Here is an 18,998-nt window from a genome sequence, read left to right as displayed (position 1 = left end):
GAATTTTTTAAAATCTTTTTTGCTGCATCTGAAACCAAGTCACCAAGTCAACCAAACCACCCTAAAAACTTAGCAAATACTTAATGTAGTGTAGTTGAGCATTCTCTGTCTTTTTAAATTCATGATGAGAAAATAATATAACAACTAAGCCCTCTTCTCCTTTTTGTAGAAATGCACTTACCTTTTTCTTCCTCTGCTTGCTATACCTGAAAACTGGAAGACTGATCTTCCTATTTGATTTTCAAATTTTTAGTTGATTAAGTTCGTACTTGATACCTTTCCTGACTGAGCACTGTCAGTATTTCTTCACTTCCCATCTGTGTTTTTTTTTTTTTTTTTTTTTTTTGATGGCATGTTACCTCAACCTTTAATAATGCATATGAAAGAATGACAACCAGAACTGACCAGCTTGCACAATCCCATATCATGACAGGGTAGGTGGAAACCTCTACCATTGTTTTATTGTTTTCTTTATTAACAAATTTTTCATCTAGAGTGGTTTTGAAATGGYTTGAATATCTGTATAGAATTAGACACAACAAAAACGCTGAAAGGTAGGCCTATTTTATGTGTTCTTACCGGACAGATAATCCTGACTTGTCTGGAAGAGACAATTTTAGTACAATAACCATGATTTCTCTCTCCTTCCTCTACCTCCCATCTCATAGAAGAAAGTGGGAGGAGAAAGACAGTAAATTATTATGGCCTTGTCCTGCAAGAAAATATAAAGAACAAGAAGGAGCAGAAATTCCCCAACATTAAAAGRAGAAAAAAAGAAGCCATCTGCCTGTAAAGCATTCCAAAATGGTATTACAGTATATCCTGAAGGAAAAGCAGATGATATCTCCAGAAAATTGGAGAAATATTAATTAATTATCTCATCCTTGTCTTTGTCGTTGGATGCCTGTACTCACAGACCTTGCCAATTCACAAATAAGAGGTCAAGTGATACAAGCCCCTACAAMTTACGTGTAACAGGATCCTTCAGATAGGTATCACTTGCTAGGCTCCAATTTTTTCTGTGTGCCTAATGACTTTGAATCCAGTCTGAGCTAACTGAAGAAGGAGACCTTAACCCACGAAATATTGGGGCCCTAAGCTGTCTTGAGTTGGATATTCAGTACCACTGCTCATAGTATAAAATTTCATTTGAACTATGCTAGCACTTTTAAGAGCAAGTATGGTTATAAACTGATGAGTTGAGTTTAGGGCTGCATTTCCACACGTGACRAAAAAACATTAAATACACAGTACAMACTAGTGGTTATGTAGCTAATTTTCTTTCCGAAGTTTATGTTTCTTTTAGGGCTCCCTGTACTGAAATGGAGAAGTAGTTTTCAATTTCATTCTTACGTTTTCTGCTCTACTACATGAATGACAAAATTGATATTCAGCAGTTATGGAGGAGACTGCATCTGTCTTATTAAGATATTTACAGTCTAAAATTTTTTTCTGGAAGATTCGTGATACCTCACTGAACTGCTGCCAGCAATCTGAAACTCATTTATTCAAGAATTAACTTGGTACTAAAAATGCTAGTTTATACAAGTTTTCTTTTTTTTTCCTCTCTCTCCACCTTATCTCCAAAAGCAATCTGATGATATCRTGAATATTTTAAGGAAAAAAATGGCATTCAGATTATGGTTATAATCTGTTATTGTAGTTTACAAAATTGCTCTGTTAATGCTTAGCCTTTAGATATTGTAAAGCCTGTCTTGTGTGAACGCTGCTGTATATACCGTTAAATGTAGTCTATATGTTCTATACTTATTTATGAGACTAGGTTGGGATTTTCTGTAGGCAGGAAATATTTTGTAGTTTTAGGAGCATAGGCCCAACTCTGCTGGCTTTTGGAGAGGCTGTACCACAGCCCATCTTGTCAAAGTTAAGAGTATATTTAACAGAACAAATGTGATCCGAGATTTGCTAACCCAGATTGTTTTAGAAATTTATTTACTAGCCACTGCAATCTTTGAGGTTTTTCACCCAGAAGTGATTTGGTTGCAGGCATTCTAATGCTTGCACAGGTAATGTATAAACTAATASTCAGTGGAGTGAACTGTATAAATCATTGTAATTTCCTCTCTTAATTGAAGACTTTAATGTACTATACAGAGGTCTTTTCATTATTCCACATACTTTCTTTAGGAAAGAAAAGTATGAAAAAGAAAGTTAAAAGAAAACGTGTTATTCAAGCTAGAGAATGTATTTGTCTGGACTAACGGAAGCGTGGAGGTAGCAGGCGTGGTGTTCCCTGCTGCAGCGTTTGGTCTGGAGCGAAGGCARGTGGCGAGACCGGTGCGCGCACCCTCCTCACCCGTCTCAGTGAACTGGGATGTCTCCCTGCGGGCCAGCCGCGCTGCTCCCTGCATTCAAGGAGTTAACACTGCCTAATCSTAGCAAAGGCAATCTTGCGAAAGACTAGAGGAAGAGCAGCTTGCTTTCCCTTTTCTTTTTCATTTCCTTTTTTTTTTTTTTTTTTTTTCCTCCTTCTTCTCGGGAGCTGATAAACAGCCTGGAATTTAACGGAGCTCGAGTCTGTGCCTATATGATGTATTTATGTCACGAACATCCCTTTCCTGCTGAGCGGTCCTTTTGCGTTGCTAGTTGTTTTGCTGCTGCTGACTCATCTTGCCAGCTTGAACTGATCGCAACTTCATTTAAAGCAGGAAAATGTCTTTTCTTTCCAATGTGACAAGTATTTTCTTAAATAAAGTTTTGATTATGTTCTAATTATACATTTTTAAAGACTAGTACCCTCACTTACTGTCTGGATAGCAGACTTGAATAGCAGGGCTGAGTGCACAGATAGTTTTTGATCAAACACTTTAAATATGAATGTTAGTATTGCCAGTTTGTGCTGTGAACATACAGAGAGTTATGGCAAGTGCTATGGGGTGGTATTGTTATTGCTCAGTTAAAAAGAGAGACGTAGCCTCATCCTGAAATTTCTGAATCATACAATCCTTTAAGCAAAACTGGTAGCTGCCTTTTTGTACTCTATGCAGTTTCTTTCAGAGTACTAAGGTTTTACTTGTGTGATAAGACTCCAGCAGCCCTACTACTATATCATTTACTAAACATGTTGCCAGCTTGAGTTTTAAGGGACTGTGTTAGTAACTGTTAGTAACTGTTTCTGTAGCGATGCATCATTTGGAGCCTATATGCAAAAGCTATCTGTAGATTTGGAGCGTGAAGCGTGCAGTTAGTATCTCAAAACACTACGCCATACACCTTAAATCTCTTCTAGTATGTATTTCATATACAACAAATACCTATTGGGAATGAACGTTATTGAGGGAATCCAAGTGAAAAGGCCAGATTGTTTTGAACAGCTTTTAAGTTTGTGATGCAGCAGGCACCAAAGTCTGAAAGATCTCTGTGATTTTCCACCGTCTTCTCTCTTGATATTCATCTCTTCATAACCCCAGGAATTTACAGTGTTGTTCTTGTTTTCTTAAGCTAAGGGAGGAAAAGTGTGCCTCTTAACCTGGCTGCATTAAATCTTCTGTTTCAAACCTCTTTTGGATATGTACTTCTCATGAAAATATATTATCTTAATTTTACAATGCCAAAGGCAATGTTGCCAAGTTTGAATTAACTGAGTTAATCTTTCTGTGCTTCTTATTGATATTCTGTGTCAACAAATTCCGATGCATGTAGTGTCAACACATTTCAAAATTTCTGTCAGAACTGTCCAAAACGTAAAGAATAATATGTGAACTGTATATTTAAAAGATTCAGTAGTATATTTAGTACAAATTTTAAAAAGTTTTGTTAATCCTGCAATATATATTGCATTTCTTTTACCAAGATTTCATGCTGCTTATGCTGCAAACTTTTCAATTACTAAAAGAATAAAAAGCTGCTTTCTTCCATATTAGTTTCTGACACAAGCTTGTGTCATCACTCCTTCTATTAGKCATTTTTTTCTTGCCAACCTTCTGACAGTTTTGTGTATTCTGTGAGAAGACAATTTTTTTTCCCTAAAAATATTCCGAAAAGGAAAAACATAAATAAAAAAAWTGAATTGACTAATTAAAAGAGACTGGCAAAAACATTTTGCCATTTAGTAAAATTACAGAATTCACCTTGACCTGTCATGGATTCATTCTGAAAAGATAGAGAAGCTGCAAAACTGATAGCTCTCTTATTTGAACTTTTCCTCACGGAAGGAGGGAAGCAGGTGAGGAATCATCAATCTGTGTGAAAAGCATCTGTAAAGCTTATTTCACCCTTTTCCCTTTCCTTCATGCTTTTTCTGCCTGTCTCTCCCTTTTATAGCAAATACCTTAGCTGCCTRTCTTTTACTTGGAGAAAAAGGTGACAGGGACCTGCCACTGGAGACTGCCACACGGGATTGGGTTTGACAAGCTGGATGGGGCTAGGTGTGGGTTTGCTGTTGCCTGAGGCTGATAACTTCATTTTGGGTRGAATAGCCAGGGCACATTGTAGCTGGGGAAGGGAAGCAGAGCTGGGGAGCTGGGAAGCAAGCGTGAGCCTACTTGTACAGCTGAGGACGGGAAGGGATGGCAAACTGGGCTTCAGATCTCACAAAGAAGGGGAACGCTATCTAAGAAGCTTTATAAACTGCCCTTATGGGGAAGGAAAGTCATCTGTGAGGATATGTATTTTCCTCTACCATGCTGTTCACTGTTGTAGCTGCTTTGGATTGATTTCATTTTCCCTTTTTATTTTTTTAAACATGTATCATCAGGAGGGAGCAGGTCTGTTGCAGCTCAGAATCCTACAGATCTCATGGCAAATAATGAGCACAGGACACTATTTTACTCTTGACGAACTCTTAAAAGCTCTTTTATGTCTGCTCAAGTGGTCCCAGTCTCTTAAAGCAATATCCTCACTTAGTTTTTGTGCAGAGTTCTCTCTGATATCTGTGAAAGCCTGCAAGAAGTAGAGGGTAATGCAATTAGTATCAAATGCAGCATACATAATACTTGAAGATCTTCTGACATATTAAATCAGCCTTTGACAAAGAGTATCATGTGGAAAAATATTCCATATTACATTTCTCATTTCTGTTCTTTGCCAAAACCTCCCAATCGGCTCATAGCCCCTACTACTACAAGGATTTCTGTCACAGTGGCCAATCTAGGGTAAATTCAGCCTGGCTTTATCTGCAAGGTGCACATCTGCAGTTAGTCRTGGGTATTTTTCCCCGAATGCTATCTAAGCTAAAGGCTGAAGTTGTGAAGAAAAAAAAGTTAGATTCTTTTCTTTTTGTTGTAAAAGTATTTAGATTCTGCCTTGTCCATTTGTCTTATTGCTCTTCTTTTTTTTAGCTTATACTAAAATCTTYGCAAATTGCTGTTGGTATAAAATATGTAAGTAATTTTCGGTTTTGTGTTTTGATTGTGTTAGGTTTTTTTTCTATATTCTGTTACTACAAATACAATGCTTTTAAATATGTAAATAGGTTATTCCCAGGATCGCTCTCCATTTCTGAAGTGTTACTGTGCCGTATGACTGTGCACAAGAGCTGTGTGAATTAAATGTTTTACAGTATGGGAATATTTATTTCTGTGCTTATTGAGCCTGGCCTTGAACAGACATCTTTAGATTTTTTTTCCTATTRCCAGTTGTTTTTATGTCCGTGAATAGAAAAGTAAATCTGCTTCTTAAGCATTTGTTTTTATTTTTTGGTAGTTGGAAGATAATTGATTTCATTTTATATATTATAAATACAGAAAATATAATATATGGTACTATTTTACAAAAATATTTGTAACAAAGTTGAGGCTTGCAGTGGCTTCTGCAGAGATCCTATTTTTTTTTCCTGTGAATTTACATTGAAATAACATCTCTATTCTTAAAGCTCTTTAGTTTTTTTACTTTTTTTAGGGGGGAATCTCCATAGAATGGTACATTATAATGAAAGAATTCAAAGTTTTAAACAATTTGTCTTTTCCATCAACCGTTAAAAGTAGCAGCAGTAACTTCATTTTGCTTCCAGAAATTTTGATACTACTCTTAGCAAAAGAGATCACCTTCATCTTTCATTTCTTAATCCAAGTAATTTTTACTAAATAAAGTGTATTGTACCTATTTTAAAAGTACACTTACACTGTTCTTCCCTTCACCCCCCCCATTAAGATTTTATTTGCTTTCCTGCGTTAGTTTAAAAACAGTTCTACCACACATACTTACAAGGTAGCTGAAATAATATTTTTAGTGGTATGATTAGTCTTTTACCTTTAATCATTTGAAATAAAGGTGACTAGACTAAGCTGAAGTCTGGCTTCCTCTGTAGTCCATGAAGAGCGAGATTCCCCTCCGGAAGGTGATTCATCCCCCTTTAATTGTCTGTTACCTTCTGTGCACTGCGTATAGAACACACTTAACTCCCCTGGAAGGCTGTTTCTTAACCACGGTGGAGGTTAAATGTGAGAAAGTATCAAGTTGCTCAGAAATATCAAGAATGAGATTTTCTCAGCAAGTGTTTGAAGTATTTGACATTTAGAAAGATTTCAAAAGCAGTTTGCTTATGAAGCTTAGGTGCTTTCAAAGACAGATGACAACTTAGGATTCTTCATCTTTTTGTTTTTTTTTTTCCCCTAAATATTGTGGTAATCCGAGACACGAACCATAGTCTCCCATGGATTTTATGTGAGACCCTAGGGTTCCTAATATCTGAAATCCTTTTGAGGTAACGTGTTGGCTCCTAAGCAGCTTTGGTATTTTTAAAATCTAAGCWTGCTACCAGTACTTTTTTCAATAAATAATTGTGGTAGTGTTATATAACCTGAAAAGTCTTCTGAAATCCTATCAGAAAGGGATGATGATTGAAAATTGCTGCATAGTTATATCAAATACAATTGGCATTTTAGGACAGCTCCTGATTATTGGATTTTGTGCGCTTAGATGAGCTGCTGCTGAACACAAGTCTAGTCTCAGAACCAACAAAATATAGAAGTAAATATTTCAGTGTATAGGACACTTTATAARTAAGCATGGATTTTTTTATTAATGCTAATTAGATTATGCACCAATTTAATTGATTATTTCTACCTAAAATCCRATATGACAACCTGAGAACTATTTTCAAGCGTTTGATTACATTTGCAGCTTTCTGTGCCTTTCACTCTGTTGTCTGCTGCAGCAGAAGTAACTCTGTGTTCAATTCCTGGTCTAGAGTAGGATATTTGGGCAGCCACAGTAAAGATGAGCTTGGGTTCCTCATCTGCAGCAAGGAGTTAAACCCTAAGTAATGAGGTAATGAAACGGTCAGTATTTCACTTTGTCTTAAACATGAAAACACAGATATTCTTATCCCTAGATCAGCTTGCTAGATCACGATAGCTTCCTGTTTTGTAGAAAATATTTYTGTGTAGGCTCTCCAAGGCAAAGGGTAAGGTGTAGAGTTTTTCAACCCTTTTGGAAAAGGTGAAGGTAAGGTGAAATGGCCAGTTAAAACAGCAAGTAATTAATTGAGTCTCTCTGTTAACAGGAAGAAGGTCAAGCACACATAACAGTTGCGATTACACAGTCTGCATTCACAGCAGCTGAGTCATTTAACCTCAAAGCAATTAGATTGAAGGTTTGGGAACCAATAAAATGAGAGCTTAATTCAAAATAGTAATTTTGCTTGTGAATTACTGTGGTATTTCCRGGTTTTCAGATTGATTAGTTGTAAAGCTTTGTAGTCTACCAATTAGTTTTATTTCAGTGAAATATTTTAATTAGCCTTTAATTTTCTATTTGGTCTTTTTTTTTTCTTTTTTTTCCTTTGGTAAGCTTCAGATAATTGGCTGAAATCTTGACATGGTAACTCAGCTTCTTATGAAGTTGTGGTTTTTGTCTTTTTGACTTTTGTCTCGACTTTCTTGTAATTCTGAAAGCTATTCAGTTGCACCATTTTGACTGGTGGATCCGAAATATAGAAGGAATTGCCTAATTTTGTCAGGTAGCAATTATTCATCTAGTTTCCAGGTGGGGATCCTATAGTTGTTCACTGAGAAATATCCAAGTTATTTGCAATAGCCTTTCAACATCCATGGAAAACGATGACAAACCTTTGCTACCAACGTCTCATCTAACAGTGCGAGACTGCAGCTGCTGTGGCTATACCAGGCAAACCTGAATTGCTCTGAGAGGTCTTCATGCTTTTCCCTCCAACTCCTCACTCATCCTAGTGTAGGAGATCTCTGGTAAATAGTGTCTGATACAAGAAGATCATCATGGATAATAGATCATCATAGAATGGTAAGGTTGGAAGGGACCTCTGGAGATCATCTAGTCCAACCCATATGGGGATTGATACGTTGTAGACAGGTCAAACAGAAGAAAAAGGAGGTATACCATGGTAGCTTATCATTTTTCTAAATGTATTATCTCAGAGAGACATTTCCCTGATTTGTGTAAAAGCTGTAGACTAAATGAGAAGGTGGAGAGGAGCTAARGCTTTCCATAGCATGGGGACCAGTGAGAAAGGGAGGGGGAGGAACAAGTGTGGACACCCCAGAACTGCAAAGCTTGTGAGAATTTTCACATGTTCTCATGATTCCCTGGCTGTATGGCAAAGTATGCGACCCCTGTACTGAGGCTTTATGCAAGTGATATGTTCAGATTGTTATTTCTGTTTGGAAAGTACTTAGAATTCCCTGTCAAGCTTCAGAGACACATTGGTTTTGGAGCTTGCAAACAGCTCAAAAAATAATAAAAATAAAATACTACCTTTCCAACAATCTACAATTATTRCAAAATACTGCCTTCAGTAAACAAAATTTTTTGTCAGTGAGTAATTTTTGTTTTTTTAAGAGAGGTTTGACTAAGAAGTACTAATTTAATGTAGAGTTAAATAAAGAATTACAGGATGTTATTAGAAGAATAGTTTTCCTAGTGTTATTAATTATATCATTGTAACATAATTTCTAGTGGAGCTCCCAATTAAATCAAACATCACTGGTGCTTATGCTTAACCAGTTGATGCAAGTGCTGTCTTGAAGGAATTTATTTAATCAGTATTTTGTAGGACTGAGACCTACTTCCTCAAGCTTAGCCTGGAAAGAACCCAGGAGCCACTGAGGAATGTTTCTAGTTTCTCTCGTTATCTGTTAATATTGTCAAAATTATATACCATTTTTCTGTATAGCATTTTTCTTTGAAAAACTACTAATCTATGTCACTTGTCTTAGAGTAATTGGATAATAATATTGTTTAAAGACAGAACTTGGTCAAATGTTGCTACTGACAGGTAAGAATGGAATCAGACACAATTTGTATAGTGCAGGAGACYGTTTTGGAAATGGCTTTTTGGCTTGTCAAGGGGAAGAAGGACAAAGAAGAACATGCAAATATTTTCAAGATTTACGATGCCATTTCAATATTAAAAAACCCACCACCACCACCAACAAAAGAAAACAGAGAAGGGCCTTAGGAAAACCTTACCGGACAAAATGATCACATGGTTTATTTCTCATGCTATCCACARAGTATTAGAAACTAAAATATGGTTAAGATCAATCAATTCAGAAATAGGTCATGTCAGGCAAACCCAGTAGCTTTTACCAGTAACATTACAAAACTGTCAGATAAAGGCCATTCTGATACAGGCATATTTTTGATAAACTGTACTATACTACACATACTCTCGCACTGTGCTACACTATTACATACTATATTTAGTTTCTTCAGGAAGGTTTTTTTATTGACATGTGATTTCTTGATCTACAAACTTGCTTTTTATGGATTCAATGATGGCTGCGCTAGATAGATGGTAGATGGCTTAGTCCAGCTCTGATGATACAGTTATTGCTGGGGCTCTGTCTGTRAGTGGGAGTATTTCTAGCAGGTTGCTTGGTGATCCAAAGCTACATACTACTTCTGGCAGTTGCTTTCGTGATAGTAGCTCTTGGTTAAGCTTGCATAGAGATAGGCAGGGCAGTAAATAATTTGGCGCTGTTGTTACAGCAGGACCTGAATCACATGGTTACTATCTAACAAGATGCTTTACAGAATGTGACCAAAACTGATGGGTTAACTATTTTAGCAAGCAGTTTACTCAAAGAAAGGTTTAGATATCACTTTTTCTCTCCTGTCAGTGTGAGCTGCCCATACTAAAACGATTAGCTTTCTGCCTGAATATATGAAGTGAATGGAATATTAAGAAATAAGAGATTTTGCACTGAGCCAGTATAATAATAGGAGGTAAATAATATTAGATTCTCATGTCTGTGTGCCAAGACAAATGGAAATGTTGGAGAGAGTGTGAAATATGGTCACAAAAATGATTCAGGAATCAGAAAACTTATCTAACTTAGCTATGTTAAGAAGCTAAATGAGTTCTAGCTGATGAATCAAAGAGAAATATGAGAAAGCCTGTTTGCCTAAATCTTTCTGCATGAAGAAGAAATAAGATGTCGCGGATGTTTCTGCCTTGGAGGAAAAAGCATGAAATCAAAATTGAAGTTGAATAAATTCAATTTTGAATGCAGATGCAATTTCCTAATAGCAAGAATAATTAAACTTTGGAATAATTTCTCTGGATGTTGGACTCATTGTYACTCAGAATCTTTGAGATGAGATTTCATAGCCTTCTCTAAAAATGCTTTAGAATAGAATTAAATACTGTCCTAAAAGGTAGATTCTGGGCAAAAAAAGTCTGTGGTTTGTGAAGGTTAAGATGATCAGTATGGACTCTTTTAGCATCAAAGCCTGCATTCCAAGCAATATGTGTATATATGTGTGTGTGTGTGTGTGTGTGTATATATATATATATATATATATATTTTAATCAACATAATGATTCCTTATATATTTGAATGTGATTAAAGGGTCTACAGAGTTAGACTTGAAAAATGGTTTATACTGGAAGGCACCTCTGGTGGTCATCTAATCCTAGTATCTGCTCAAAGCAGGACCAACTCTAAAGTTAGATCAGGCTGCTCAAGGCCTTGTTCAGTTGAGCTCTGATCATCTCCAAGATTCCTAATACCTGTACCAGTGCTGGGCAACCTGCACTGTGAAAATTTTTGATATCCAGTTTGAATTTCACTTGTTCCAATTTACGGCTGTTTCCTCTCTTCCTTGTGTTGCTCACCTCCCAGAAAGAGTCTGCCTCCCTGTTTTTCTCTAATCATCCATTAGATACTTATGAACAGCAATTAAATGCCCTGTTGTCTCTTCAGCAGGCTGAACAAACCCAGCTGCTAAGGTGCATTACTCTTCTGTTACTGTTATTTTGGTGGCCATTCACTTTTTCCAGTTTATCAGTATGTTTCTTGTACTGGTGATTCCAAACTGAAGACAGATACTCAGCACAGTTACTGGATCTGTCTAGTTCCTGAAACCTAATATAGCCATTCCACATAATAGAATTTAGTGTCAGGAACAACAACGAAGAAGCATAAACTAATCATGGTCATTTTGCTCCCTCAGCTTCTATATTACCTGATTTCCACAATATAGAAATTGTCTTAGAACCTGTGCAGTGATTTGAAGAATGTTACACTTATTTTGAGCTTCCATATCTACTGAGACTAGAGAGAAATGGCATATACCCAAAAGAGGTAAAAACAAAATTAAAAAGTGTAAGTCAAAGTATAAACTCTGATTTTTTTTCCCTCTATATAAATAAGTGTGGAATTAAGAAAAAAATATACATGGGGAGAAATTTGAATGAACTAATTAAAACTGATCTGTTTAGAAAATATTTGCATATATTAAGTAATAGAAAATATTTGCATATATTAAGTAAATTTGAATTCTTATGCAACTTTTAGTATTGGGTGTATTGCAACTGTTTTATCACAGCTATAATAGTGGGAGTGATGAAAGAGCAAATATTGCTACATATTTTCTGCTGTTCAGAGCTTTAGCACCCACTATTATGCTGGTAAGAGGAATCTCCTTCATCTTAGACCAAGAGTACAAAACATTTTTTGAAGGTCAGCATCTTTATCTAGATGTGATGCAGCCAGGTAAAACCGCTACATATCTTTTTAAGTGAGGCCGGAAAATGAGAATGAGATAGCTTTACTATCTCTCTTTTTCTTCTTCCTCTGAGCATGGTTTAAAAGTAAAGCCATTACAATTGTACTTGTGAGGTTCCCAGTTCTTTAGGTATATTAGTATAATTTATTTTGGATTCTAACTACATTTTAGGTACTGCTCTGGCAAATTTCTGGATCCCCAAAAGGCTCAGAAAGAAGATAAACAACTACTGCTTTATCCTGCAGCAGTTCTAGAAATGCCCAGAGGTGGAAATTAACTGCACTGGAAATTTCAGATTGGGCAGGGAGGTATTTATGGGAGATTAAACGATCCCTGAGCGAAGGACTTTGGATCACAGCTTTGGACTGAGATGTCAAAAGCTCACGCTCATTCTGTTTCATGGAGTTAAATATTTCTCAGTGTCTGGCATTAATAATATGAATGAAAGCAAAGATACTATTTATGAAAAGTCGGCCTAAGTTATTTCAGTCTGTTCATGTTATAAAAACAAACTGTTCAGTCTTTCAGTTGCACCCATGTAAATGACTACCTGAATCTGAAGTAAATTGAGAATAATCTGAAAGTGAACTTCTGGATGCTGCCTAAACACCCTCCTTTTATCTCATAGTAAAAAGTAAAGTCATGTGCTAAGAGTAATATATATGCATATAGATAGCTGTATGAATATAAAGACAATATAGACTTCAGATATCTTTCAATGCAAGTTTTTAATAAATACCTTCTATTTGGCATGTTGTATAAAATGTTGGCTAGTATCAACATTCAAATAATTTTGGAATGTGAGCATAAAACCCATATAGGTGGACTGGGTAATGGATGGGTAGAATTAAACATATGTAGATCATTAAAGTATCTAATTAAATCTATATGTTTAAAACATACTATGTGCTTCTTCATTATGTGTTCACAATATAAGGCCTTCTCTTCTTTGTCCTATTCGTGCACCCTGAAATTCTGAATGCTCATTCAGGGAAAAAAGTGTTCTTTTATGATGTAGCATTTATTTATTTGGACTTCACTGTTATTGAAGTCTAATTTTTTTTCTTTTGGTGGTAGCTGTTGTGCTAATATCTGTTGAAAAATATAATTGCTTTTGGTTTTTCTGCTGTGTATTTCAGCATCAAACACTGTTTGAAAGCTATCCAGGATCAGTGGGTTACTTTTATATTTTATTTTTATTTTATTACAAAGACTGCATGCTCAACAGGGAATGATATCACATAGCATTTGGGGATACACGTTAGTGTACCTCTTTGGAAGCTAGAAATGAATCAACRGTCTTCTTTTGCTTATCCTGCTGGGATCTTAGGATCTAGCCTAAAAGGCACTCTCTCTAGAAAAGCTTGTAGCAATTTCAGTTCCAAGCTTTTAAGCGTGAATTGCTACAGGGACTCGAGAAGACAAATCAAAGACAGAAGTGTAAAATAACACATACAAAAGTAGAAGTATCATAAAAATTTAATGATTGATCAAATGTTAATTAGTTTATGGAGCAGTTATTTAAAGTTGTGCTAAGTAGTAAATAATTCAAATGTTAAGAAAGTTTAGGAACAATAGTATGACTGAAGTGCTCAGCTGCTCAATAAGGAAAGGTGAAAGCCTTCAGAGAACTGTTGGTCTTTTTATCTGAGAATAGCTCGCTAAACAGTGGATTTTCCTGCTGGCTGTATCATTCCTCCTGTTGTCTTTCTTGGTAAACATGTTTTAAAGTACTTGTATCCCACACTGTGCTTGCAGAATGCAGTATTACACAGAGAAAAACAGATCTTTGCRTGTACATAAATATATGTGTGTGTGTAGGTATATGTGTACATGTATGTATATACATATGTGTATATGGTAATAGCATGTAATTTAAAATAAAAATATAAATGTTTCATTTTTATTAGAGAAAATGTCATGGAGCTATTGAGGTAATTACTAGAAAACCTAGTCAATACTTTCCTAAAATAGAACAAGATGTCACTTGCTCATAGATATACAACTATTGTTATATCTCTCCTCAAGAAATTATGTCTTCTTACAGATAAACTTTCCAAGTGTTGTATATTTCAGCCTATGCTTTTGGAGGTGCATCACTGATAAGATCCCAGGTGAAGCTGGGATCAATCTGACCAATCTTCTTCTCAATATTATTTTTCCATGAGGATATTCAGTTTGTCTTCAGCCCTGAAACACATGATCTGTAGTAATGAAATTGAGCTCTTTAGAGCTGTTGGATAAACCAAGAGAGTCCTATGCCAGAATAGTGTGCAGGCTGGAGGCTGGAATATTATTTCTTGAAATTCTTGCTGCAGATGAATAAAGGAACCTGAATCTACCCTAATCTCTGGGGTGATCCACCATCACCTCTGCTTAACTTAACCCTCTTATTTCCTTTTCAAACAAATGGCCCCACATGAGCGGCTTCAATCTGAAATTAATGATGTCCTTATGACAAAGACAATTGTTTTTCTTCTTTTCATTGCAGTGGAATTACTTAYTAGTTTTTAATGAAAGTTTTGATGTGGATGAAATTTGATATAGAATGAGACAAGTGTGTAGGCTTAGGAAAAGCAGTTAGGATTACTATTAGAAGTTAACTAAAGGATTGTTGTTTATGCCGAGTTGCTAAAGCTGCGTCTGGAAAACCACATACAACCAGATACCAAATATTTTATTTCCTCGTGTTATACTGTTTATTTTATAATGCTGAATCTGGATTTTGATGTCATGACTCATGCCTTTGTGAATGAGGGTGGGTTTTCTGCATTGCAGTGTAAGTAAGCTTACAGTTCTGAACAAATTAGAAATTGTTGCTAAGGCAAAGTCAAATGTTCTATTTAGCAAATGGTGTTTCAGAGAGGTATTGCTCTTTTGCTCTATTATTTACAGCCAGCGATGAGGTAGTTGGTAGGTGAAGTTCAAATAATTGTTTTCACAGATAGAATCAAAAATATTTATCAGTCGTAGATGATAGAGAGCCCAGTGCTTTCTTTTTGTATTATATACTGGTTGTTCTGTTGAAATGCTTGAATGAAGAATACCACTTAAAGAGAAATTGTACAATGAATTATCCTCAGACTTAATGATTTGAGGGACACATTACAACTTATCTGTTTTCCAGTTTTCTTCAGGAAAAAAGGAAAAGTGACTATGAGTGCAGTGGAATTCCATCTGCCTTTAGGAAGTGGTTTTATTTTCCAGAGGTGTTTTTCCTAATGCATCACTCATATGCTATTAACTGCTATTTTGTGCATTAATATTTGTAATGTGCTTGAGAATTTCTTGGCTGTTTTGACCATTACTGGTACTAGTGCCCCTAATTCATACATCATGAAAAATGGTTATATGGAGATGAGGAAAATGTGATTCTAACCTTTTGGAAGGCCTACTTTGAAAARGGTCAAGGAATGTACATGCTAACCACTCTGTGAAACATGTCTGCATCCATCTGTTAAGGGTATGAGTGATTGCTATTTATTCATGTTAATGATATTTATATCTTCTGAATTCTGCCTTCCAAAGACAAAATATATTCGTTGTGTGACAGGAAATAATTCCTTGGTTCTTCCTACACAATGGTTTTTGAAATCATCCTGTCTGAACATGGCCTTGATGCAAGGAGAGTGAAAAAAAAATGTAGTGTAATTTTGAAGAGGTGCAAACCTAGGTAAATCAACAGTTTCTTTTGTTTGTAATCTCTTTCCTACTGTTTTCAACAAACCCCGTTTTTAAAGACTACTGTTTGTTACWCTACCTAGAAATCACTGGAAGAAGAAAGTTGCTACCTTCTAAAGAGAAGTATGAACAATTGGTAATTACAATGTTTCCCCTCCTTGGTTAATGAGATCTTTTCCTAGAGCTAGGCTAAAATATTCCATAATGATGCTGAGAAATTTCAAAGCTAGGAATTGCCTATATCTACATTTTATTTTTTATTTTTATTTTTTTGGACCTCCATCACCAGTGAAATCTCAGTCTTGCACTAACCTCCTTTCAGGAAGGCATCAATATCCATCACTTCAGAAAGTMTCTCCTATCCCCTATTCATTACTGTTTCTCTTGAGCAAAACCTTCTAATYACCTGCTGAAAACCCGTTGTTGAAAAGTGCCCTCATCTTTCGTTGCTTTTTACCTGGTACTCCTCCTTTTACAATTCCTTTGCCATTTTAATGGATGGTGATGAAAATGTTAATGTAATGTTTATTTTAAATTATTCTGGCTATAAAAAGATTCAGGAGTTATAATAACCATCTACGAGGAATTCCTTGAAGTCTTTTTGAAAAATTATGTGCTTTGTTTAAATATGTCATTACTGATGGAACAGTCACCACTGTTAGAACAATTACTCATGTTTATTCAAGGTCATTACAATTTTTGCAGAATGAAGGCAAATTAATGGAGAGGTCAGTAATTACATTACAATATGTACATACTAACCAAGTGAAAATGCCTACATGGGGAATTTCAAASAACCTTTGAAAGTAAGGTTTTTAGCCTGAACAGAAATTTGAAATAACGAACTTAAAATTTGCTTTCATTCAGTTTTTACAACACACATAGTGCCTCACATACATTAGGTATTATTACCATTAGTTAAATTTACATGAAAACTTTACAGTCAGCCTAAATTCCCATACGGAGTTTCTCTGGTTTTCAGGTTTGATACTGTGCCTTGGCCTATATAGTTCTAATACACCTAATTCACTTATTCTCTCCTCCARTCTTGAACTCAAATCTAAATAAAACCCCATGAAGTTCCTCCCTTTGGGAGACAACGACTTGTATTCCTTGTCAGGTGAACAAGAAACATGATTTTGTTGTTTTTTCAGTTCTACATCCATGTACAAAATCTCACCATGTATGTGATAGCAATATTGAATAAAGTAGCATGATCTTGAGTGATCTTCCTTAGATAACTACTTGTCCTACCTATAATATTGATGAAGATTGTTATGGTGGTTTGTGACTTTGTTTGTATTTGTACAGCAGCTCTCAATATCTACTAGAATACCCAGGCCTTGTTATCTTTTCTTCCGTTTTCTCTGTTTACTGCTAAAAAATTACCTGTCAGTACAGATGCTCGTTGTTCTGGGACCCCAAATCTATAAATAACTGAAAACCTATAAGTAACGGAGCTCATCTCTGCCAGGGGTACTGAATGATTTTGTGTGTGTGTGTATGTGAGAATTTTCTTTACATAAAATTTCTGAAAAATATTAACACATCATGCTGACTTTTTCTAAGAAAACCTTTTTTTTTTTTTAGTTCAAAATGATCCTTCCTGAATTTTATTTTACTTCTTTAAAATATATTCTAAATGTATCAACACAAAAATAAAAAATTGAAAAAAAATTAGGTTAATATTGAAAAATACCACCTCATGTTAATTTGAAACAATATTTCTTTTTTAGCTTTTGGAACTGAAAGTGATCTGCAAATGCCATTTTTCATGCAGCACTGCTGGCAGGCTTTTAATCYAAACTCATCTCAGCTTTGCTTCTTCAAGAAAATGTAATCTTTACGTGAGCTGACCAGAGACCAGCTCAAAAATACTGGTCTATTGTGAGGATGGCATGGCCAATGTTTTCAGAAACAAGAATTGTAACATAAAGCTCTTGTAATTATATTTCTAATAGGCTATGCTTAGCGAACCCAAGCATCAGCAGAAAATCAAAACCWTTTGTTCCTTCACTGACTTTCTTATATACAAGCAGCAAATAATATTTCATTTTTAAAGAACATGAAAATACTCTACTATATTTGCATAGGTAAATAATTAAAAGTCAAGAATGAAAAAAAGAGAGATATATAGCARGAAAAGTATGTTAGTAGTGTATGTCTATGTTAGTCTATAAAAACTATGATAGAATAACACAATTCTAGTAGTCACATCTTTTCATATGTATCCAAGAAGTTCAAATATTCCAGCTGCGCTGCAGCTTTGCTTCTCATATAATGTAACGCATGATCAGAATACACTCAATAAAGCACATTTATAGGAAACTAACTTGAAGTGAAAGCATGTTACCATATTAGGAAACTTTGGATCAAGTAAAAGCTTTTGGAAAATTTTACATCTTTTTTTTTTTTTTTTTTTTTTTTATCTCTCTGCAATTCCCTAGGCAAGGTTTACCTAAATTAGAGTGATAAATATTAATGTGATAATGTAAGAATTTTTTTTTCCTGTCGTGAATGACATGAATGTTTAAAAGCAGTATGATGTTAAAGTTGAATGGAGGATTCAAGTTAAAACATATGAATCAATTTGCAAAGGTACCCTCTTGATCACTAATGGGCCATTCTAATTTTAATGGTGTCAAGTGTATTTATCCACAAYAGAAGAAATGTTGATTACTGTAGTGTTTGTATGCAGGCCATTGTTCAGCATCTGCTTTTCAGTGATGGCTTGTAATAAGAATGATTACAGTAGCTTCACTTCAGGGTGGAACATCATGATTGATGCTATATCAAGGAGACCATGGAATCTCCTAATGACTTTAATAGTGTCTATTTCTTTGTGGAATTTCTTTTCATTTTCTTAAAACAACGGGAACATTACTGATTGTATAACCTTATCTCCTGTCTCAGGTCTCCTAGAAACCCTGAACAGAAGATCATTAAACGAGTGATTGCTCTTGAAGGAGACATTATCAAGTAAGTATTTTAAGCCGTAGTCTCTGAGCCTTTATAGGAATAGTGCAGTTTTCAGTGGATTTTAAATCAGTATCCTAGACAACGAGAACTTTCTAGTATTTTCTTTCTATCTATTCTTAACAGGGATGTCAGCAATGTACCTGTCTCCTTTTTAATGAGAGAAGAAATGGTACACAAAGCTACTCACTCTCTCATGAAAGGTACAAGGATGCAAATAATGCTTGTTGGTTAGAATATCTCTGCCACATACCATGGCAGTTAATTGTACATTTTTTTTTTAAATAAGTCAAGATTATAGGACTGTTTCTTCAGTTAGAGAGTCCAATTGCTGTTTCCTACCATGATTGGCAAATATAGGTTGGATTTTCAGGCAGGGGTGTTATTTGTTT

At 35.4% G+C, this 18,998-nt stretch overlaps 1 protein-coding gene across 3 annotated transcripts in view; it reads left to right on the top strand.

Annotated features, from left to right (window-relative positions):
- The window catches only part of IMMP2L (inner mitochondrial membrane peptidase subunit 2), a 477,417-nt gene that overhangs the window by 303,200 nt on the left and 155,219 nt on the right, over positions 1 to 18,998 (top strand). For all 3 annotated transcript variants that reach the window (XM_085318516.1, XM_085318517.1, XM_085318515.1), the window contains exon 4: positions 18,544 to 18,609. In XM_085318516.1, coding sequence (XP_085174642.1) covers positions 18,544 to 18,609 — 66 coding nt within the window. The remainder of the gene's footprint in view (positions 1 to 18,543; positions 18,610 to 18,998) is intronic.

The sequence above is a fragment of the Rhea americana genome, unplaced genomic scaffold (assembly GCF_003343005.1).
Source record: "Rhea americana isolate MKP2758 unplaced genomic scaffold, rheAme1 scaffold_54, whole genome shotgun sequence".
Taxonomy (NCBI): domain Eukaryota; kingdom Metazoa; phylum Chordata; class Aves; order Rheiformes; family Rheidae; genus Rhea; species Rhea americana.
This window is presented reverse-complemented; position numbering and strand designations above follow the sequence as displayed.